The sequence below is a fragment of the Emys orbicularis genome, chromosome 6 (genome assembly GCF_028017835.1).
Source record: "Emys orbicularis isolate rEmyOrb1 chromosome 6, rEmyOrb1.hap1, whole genome shotgun sequence".
Lineage (NCBI taxonomy): Eukaryota > Metazoa > Chordata > Testudines > Emydidae > Emys > Emys orbicularis.
This window is the reverse complement of record NC_088688.1, coordinates 118,967,643-118,975,166: the sequence shown is the minus strand read 5'-3', so window position 1 is coordinate 118,975,166 and position 7,524 is coordinate 118,967,643. Positions and strand designations below refer to the sequence as shown.

General features: G+C 41.7%; 1 protein-coding gene across 1 annotated transcript; it reads right to left on the bottom strand.

The window, feature by feature from the left end:
* Nucleotides 1–6,292: 6,292 nt before the first annotated feature.
* On the bottom strand, nucleotides 6,293–7,000 carry TMEM215 (transmembrane protein 215). The gene has a single exon (XM_065405948.1). The coding sequence runs from the start codon at nucleotides 6,998–7,000 to the stop codon at nucleotides 6,293–6,295; it is 708 nt and encodes a 235-aa protein (XP_065262020.1).
* Between the last annotated feature and the right edge of the window lie 524 nt (nucleotides 7,001–7,524).

Below are 7,524 nucleotides of genomic sequence, written 5' to 3'. Positions count from 1 at the left end.
TATGAGTTCTGAAAAACAAAATACCTTCATCCCTGAATTTTAAAAAGAATTTTGTTTCTTGTGTGATTGCATCAGGTGCTTTATGATGCACCAGTTGTTGGCTTAGAGTCTGAGAGGTGCTGAGAACCCCCAATTTCAGTTTACTTAAATGGGAGTAAGGAAGAGGCACACTCTCTGCGGATCAGATGCATATTTTACATTCAATCTGTGATGGATTAACCCTTTCTGTCACCCTGGGACTAGATGAAAAATGGGGCCTGCCCCAGCCAATTCCACCTAAGGGCGAGAAGAAAGGCCTTGCCCCGGCCCAGAAAAGCATACAGATGCTGCTGAATCTGGCAAAGAGATAGAACATATACACAAAAATCCACTGACTGGAGTGGAACACGATGAAACCGACACAATGAAAATAGAAAAAATGATGAAGCCATGTATCCCTTTCTCTCACTTAGTGGATGGATGTTGCCCCTTATTTATACTTGCTCCAGGTTTTGGCCAACCTGGACAGTACATTAAAGGCCAGATTTTCAAAGAGCTCAGTTCCCATTCAGGCCCCTAGAGCAAGTGGCCAGGTTTCCCAAAACTTTCAGCAGCTCCCAGTGTTTTCAATGGGGCAGTGTGGGGATTGGTTTTCAGGGGAATTGCTGGGCGCTAAGCACTTTAGAAAATCTTGAGTGAAATCTTGGCCCCATTGAAGAAAACAGGAATTTTGCCATTGGCTTTAGTGAGGCCAGTATTTCATCACTGGTTATAACAGTACAGTCCTGCAGCCTTTAAATTCCACATGTCCTGCAGGAGATATTCTGCCTGACAAGGCGTATGCTGTTGAATAACATTTGAATTCCTACAAGGAGATTCTCCTTTCCTAAATGACAGGTGGAATTTTAAAGCACCAGGAGTGTTGAGATGAATTCTGGATGTGGATTTAAACTTCCCCAAATTTTGCATAAAGGTCGGTGAGTGCATCTGACAGCAGAATCAGGTCAATACCCATAAGCTTCAGACCTTGCTCCTTAGTGTGTTACCTTCCATGCTTTTAAAAACAAAGAGAGCTAGAATCCACTTGGCTGGTAAAGGAAATGTAGTTCTGTCTCTTCTGCATTCTATGGGGCTGACAGACTCAGGGTAACCTCAGGCATCACTAGAAAAAACATCGCCTCTGAATATCATAAATAAACCCTGGACTGGATTTTTGCACTCGTTGGAAATGGATGCAGAATGCAAGAGCCTCTGGTCTCATAATCCCATGGGAAAGACAAGTAACAAACATCCACACAACATATACCTGTCCCCATGTACAGTGTCTGCAAATTAGAATCAGATTAAAAATATGAGGCATGCGGCAAAAGCCCCACACAGGGAGTTGACACAATACTTTCTAAAAAAAAAAGTCCTATTACATTTGATAGAAAACACTTCTTTAAATAGCACTGATGTTAGCAACTTGCAGAAACCCTTTACAGCTGGGAGGACAAAGCTGGATCATTTCAGACCAATGGTTTCTATCAGCACGATGTGGCTGAAGCTTATTAACAAGGTGTGGAGGCGACTTCAGGGATTACTGAAGGTGCTCAACTCTAACAAATGGTACTCAGTACCTCATAAAATCCAGCCCCTGATGAGGCGTGGTTATGACCATTTTGAAAATGAGACCTAAAGTGACTTAATTACTGATTAGCATTTATCTATTTATTTTGATTGTTAGTTATTATTAGTGATTAAAATGTCCATAGGAGCATTGCTGTGAATGATGCTTCACACACATGGAAAATACAAAGCCCATACTCCAAGAAGTGACAGTCTCAACCAGCGTGATGATTTTATATCACCGTCTCAACTAGGCTTATGATGTAGGGACAGATTCTGCCACCCTGACACTGAGTAGTCCCTTATTCTATGAGTAGTCAGCTAGAAATCAGTGGGACTGTTCACAAACTAAGGTGCCATTCAACATGAGTGTCAGAAACTGGCGCTTAATGTAATAAGCCAAATTAGACTGCTCAAAACAAAGGCATGGGATGAGGGAAGGAGAAGAAATTACATTAACAAACAAACACAAAAATCACAAGGGGAAAGGGAAAAGTGCCATTGGGACAACAATATTTCTATAAAACTCAGATCAGTTGTATGGACCCAGTCCTGAGCAGGACTCAGCACTGTCACCACTGATGTCAACTAGGAGTGGAGGGCGCTCAGCACTTGTTAGGATCAGGCCACACATTGTGTTTTTGTTTCTTTTGTTTGCTCTCTAGACAATGATGAGGTGAAGATACAATTACACTTGAGCATAGACTAGAAAAGTAATAGAGGATTATGGCTGCTGAAAAGGTTTCCTGGTTTTCTGTTAAAGAAACTGCCTGGTGTTTTGTAATGTAATCTGTGTGGATAAAAATGCTACAAACAAAATGAAATAAAATAATGCAACACTTCAAACTACATAATGAACACAGTTGATCTGTGCATCACTTTTACATTACTTCAGAAAAAAAAATAATACCCATCAGTGCAGAAGTTACAATAAATGCTACCATAAAAATTATATTGTATAAATCTTAGAAATCTGTCTTAAGTGCTTATCACCTGATCTCTACAAAGACAATTTAATATCCTGATCTTGCATCACTGAATCAATGAAAGTTTTGCTATTGACATCAGTAGATGCAGGATTAAGCTCTAAGAGATGAAGAACATTGCAGTTATGTTCACTGCTTTGACACTTAAAAAATCAAGGATGAAGTGAAATTTTAACCCAGGGAGTGTGGGTGTTTTATTGAGCTGGCAATGACATAAAGAGACTCACCTCCAAGTCACGAGTTTGAATCACACCCAGATTTGTAATGACCATGAGACAAATTCAGCTCTGAGATGAGCAGGAACAGCGCCATTAAAATCAATGGAATTGCTCCTCCTTCCACCAAAATCAAGGCTGATCATACAGGATGTAACCATAATATGACTGCTTGAGAGATAAATGTCCAGGTTTAAAATACACTCACCAGCAAGAGAGGCCAAGAATTGAATGGCCAGAGAGATTAAACAACTCTCTGGTTTAAGAGAGACAGTGTAGATCAGGGAGGGAGGCGCATTGACAGTCTTGCTGCTGCCTACGCTCTGCTTGTCTTGTGTGTAAACAGAGGGCTTTAATCTCCAGGATTATCAATTTGGCACTTTTCATGGACACTAAGGGCTTGAACCAAAGCTCACCAAAGTCAGTGGAAAGGGTCAATCCAATGGGTTTTGGATCAGACCCTAGAGACACTTTTTTTTTTAAATGGCCAGATTCATCCCTGATTTCACTCTGTTCCGTTAATTAAGGGTAATACTGAACATGGGAAAAGGAAAGATTCTCAAGTAGAGAGATTTCAGAAAAGGTTTGTCCATATTCCTCTGGTTTCAAATTCCTATTTGTGCTTATGTTAAATTACCTATAAATACTCTTTAAACTTAGCATGTAAAATCCTGGACCCATTGACTTCATTGGAGCCAGGATTCCACCCATAATCTTCACTATTTGTAACATTCATTTTTTAAAAATTGTGCGTAACTTTCACTGCCATAAAAATCTGCTTTCATTAATAAAAAAAGCAAAACCCTAAGGTCTAACAGTAAGAATGGAATATAGTGCATGACTCACAGTTGCTTGATTGCATATTATATCTTTGTCATGCCATTTACCACTAGAATTTATTGCCTAACCTTATGAAAGACCTTTCTACTACATTTCAAATGTGTGGTTTGGCAGACAGCATTTAAACCTAAGCGAAAAAATCGTTCAACCTCTTCTTCATACCTATTTGCAGAACTGTCCTAATCTGTGCTCTGCATGGGCTACTTATTTGCTACCAAACACAATGCAAGGGGTTGTTAACTGAGTCCTGAATTGTAGAGACTACAATGTAATCGGAGAGGTTGCCTTTCTGCTGATGGGCCTGATCTCAAGTGGTGCTAAGCACCTCTTGCACTATATTCAACAGCCTCAACTCCCACCGATGGGGGCTGAAGGCATGCAGAAGGCCTTATTCTGCACCATGGGAGTCCGTTGGATTTTAGCTATTGACTTAAATGGGAGCAGGATCTGGCTTTCAGCACCATCCCGGAGCTGCTCAGCACCTTGCAGGATCCGGCCCTATATTCTGTTATGGTGATTACGATTTCTTGAGCTATTCTTGGAGACAATCCCTGGGGTGTCTCTGTCCAGGGCTGGAAGCTGAACATTTTCAATTGGGGGTCTCTCTCTGTGGGACTCATTTAGTCTGACAAAAGCTCAAGTTTTGCAAATACGAGTCCCTGAACTACACCCCCCAGCAGCAAGACCTGTGGTGTGTTAATATTAACTGGCTGTCCCTGACTGAGACTAACTTGCATTTGTTTTATTTGTCTGAATAGCACCCTGATGCCACAGCAATGGGCACTGTGTGAAAAATCAGTACATAAATGCGTAAATAAAATAAACAATGTTACGTTTAGTGCACCAGAGAGAAGCAGAGAAAGCCCATGCTGGGAAATCTTCCCAAACCTCCCTTTGGCAATCTCCTTTGAGCTGACTGTCTGTAACAATTTGAGAGCAGTTTCCAAATGGATGGACCCTCAGGATGCCTGAGGTTTCCTTTTATTTTCCAAATAATTGCACAGACTTAATGAGGAGTTGTCCAGCTTTCAATCTCTCAGTGGAAAATTCCAGAGCAGTTTCTGCAGAATATTCCCAGGCTCCTGTTAGCCAGGGGTGGCTTCTTTTTACACTGGTAGTTCAATAAGTCTGTCTGGTACAAATTATGGTATATTAAAAATAACTAAAGCAAGAACTGTTGTTAAGACTTCCAACAGGAGAGACTTTTCAGAGCTGTGTTGAGCATTTTGTTATGGAAATCAAGGCTTTGTCTGTGAAATGCTAACACATTATTTTATGCTTTAGCAAACATTTTTTCTAATAGTTTAACCCTTAGATTGGCTGTATAGATTACATATATATTATATTGTATCTATACTATCTCATATGGTAATATACATGTTAGATTATGTGTAATCTGTAGTACATTTATGTAATTTGTATTATATATGTGTATGCAGTTTGCAGGCTCTGAAGGGTTAACCACTATGCTTTCATATCACTCAGGTCATGGTTTCAGTATTATGCATCTGTGATCAGTGAACTCGTTAACAAAACATACAGCATGGTTGTGGAAAAATCGTGCCAACCATATTTTTCTAGTCTCCCCCACCTTAAAAATGGCTTTCATAATATTGAATAAAATATCATTATTCAAGATCCATGGATAAACATCTGGAGTTTTTGAAGAGGTATGTGAAGATGACACTTCTCTAACAGCCTGATCCAGCTTCTGTTACAGCCAATAGGAGTCTGTTGACTTCAGTGGGAGTTGGATCAGGCCCTAAATCTCCAAGTGATTTTATATATATATATAATCTCCCAAATCCAGTGACCCCTGCTGCTAAGTCTCTGCAATGATTTTATCAATCTCTTGTTATAAAGTACAGCTATAAGTGCCAAACATATTAGAAAGACTTTGGTGGATTCATTAACAAATAAGAATGAAGCAAAATAGCCTAACACTTGTACCTTTGATATGACTGCTGATAGATTTGCCTTCAAAAATTCTCTCTATCCTAGTCCCCTTCCTTGACTCAGGAGGCTGGCAGGGTAATAGCCTACAATGTTGCTCTTTGATTTCCTAAAACAAGGTCATGTAAAATCTAATAAGAGCAGAAAAATGAAGTCAGACTTTGGCTCCCTGATTTTGCCTGCCTGAGTCTAAGACTGATTGAACTGAAAAGCTTTTCTAACAGCTTAACATCAGGCAGCCAACTAATTCAACTGCACGTTGACTTCTATCAATTCCTTCAGAAATAAAGGAAGTGACACTATTCCTAAGATCCACTCATCCATATTGCATGTTATTTTACATAGCGAGCTCCAGACTTTTGACTCTTGCCTTGATTTTAGCTGACAGTCAATGCCTTCATCTTGCCAACTTGTCTAGGAGCTCGGGTCTTGGGAGCGGGGGTGTCTGGACAAAATATTCAGCACTGACATTTTAAAAAATAATTAAAATTGATTTTCACAAAGAAGAAGGAGTTCTTAGCCTTAAACATGCTTATTTACTTACAGAAAGTATTTCAGGCACAAAAGGTTTGAGCATCAGTCACATACCAGGTTAAATTTGTAATAGTATGAGGAGTGTTCCATGCAGTGCAATCAGCTACTTTCCCCTATTAAGAGCTGAAAGATGTAGAGTCTGTAAAAATACATAGAGATTAATAAAATGTGCATCATTCAAACTATAGTCTCATGGTCCGAGCTGACTCCAGTAGGGTTTATATAACAACAATATCTGTCGTAAGGGCTATTCTCCTTGTAGGAACAAACAATTATACTGTCTTTTGGAGCCACAAAAATGTTGTCCTCTGTGTCAGGGCAGGCAGCACTGTCCCAGGGAGGAGAACTCTTCTTCTCCAAGGTACTGTAAGTGGGACCCTCTCCCACGAGCACGTTCCCTGGCATCTCCGGGTAGCAGGTCTCCAGGTATCTCAGCATCTCCTCCTGGTCCACCCTTTTGATCAGGCTCTTGCATTCTCCCATGGTGGTGGTGGTTGTGGTGGTGGTGCAGATGGACACAGAGTCCTCTCCCTTCAGCACTTTCCTGTCCTGCAGGTATGCCTTCTTGGCTAGCTCATCGCAGCTGCCTTTGCCCGATTCCAGATCCGAGGGCGTTCTCAGCAGCTCCACCACTTCCTTGTCTTTCGCCTTTTTGCTGCAGGGACGCTTGTCGTCAGGCCATTTGGTGCAGCCATCTGTTTTCCTCGTTAGTGCAATGGCAGCTATGCCCGGCAAGCAAATAGCAGGTCCTATTGCCAGGAGGGGGATGTCTCCCAGGGTCTCCCCTTTCATCCCAGAAACGGTAAACATGAAGCCAAAAACAAGGAAGACGCTGACCAAAGCCACCACTAGTCCCGTCCTAGGGTTAATGTCGTCGGGTCTCATGGCTCCTCACACCATGCAGATCATCCGACCGCTCTCCTTCAAAGGCAGTGCCAAGCTGAGAAGGCTTATGAGCCTGCCTTTGAGAGCTTTCCTCTGGAGGGATTTGCTGCAATAAACAGACAATTAAAAAGTTTCCATAAAAAAACCCAAAAGCAGATCCTGTTTCTCTCGCCACCGTCTTCCAGGGAGAAATGGGTCAATGGGGAAATCCCATGCAGTCCCCCTAAAAATATCCCAGCGCTTCTGCCAGCCAGAGCAGGCTTCCCCGGAGTGAGGATGCTGCACCAGGCTAAAAGAGCTCCTTGTAATCTTACACGGACAGCCCCCAGGCCCTCCGAGGCTCTGTGTTGGATCCTAGGCCAGATCAGCCAAGAGGAGATGCATTAAGAGCAATTGTAGTGCATAAAACACGGAAGCAGTGAGTTATAGGGCATATGTGCGTGCATGTCAGAGACAGAGGGGGATGGACTTAGATCCTGGAAAGAGACAGAGGCTCCAGGCTTCTAGTGTTACAGCCGATGAAA

Coding starts and splice junctions, on each gene's coding strand:
- TMEM215 (XM_065405948.1), bottom strand. CDS start 7,000: ATGAGACCCGACGACATTAACCCTAGGACGGGACTAGTGGTGGCTTTG.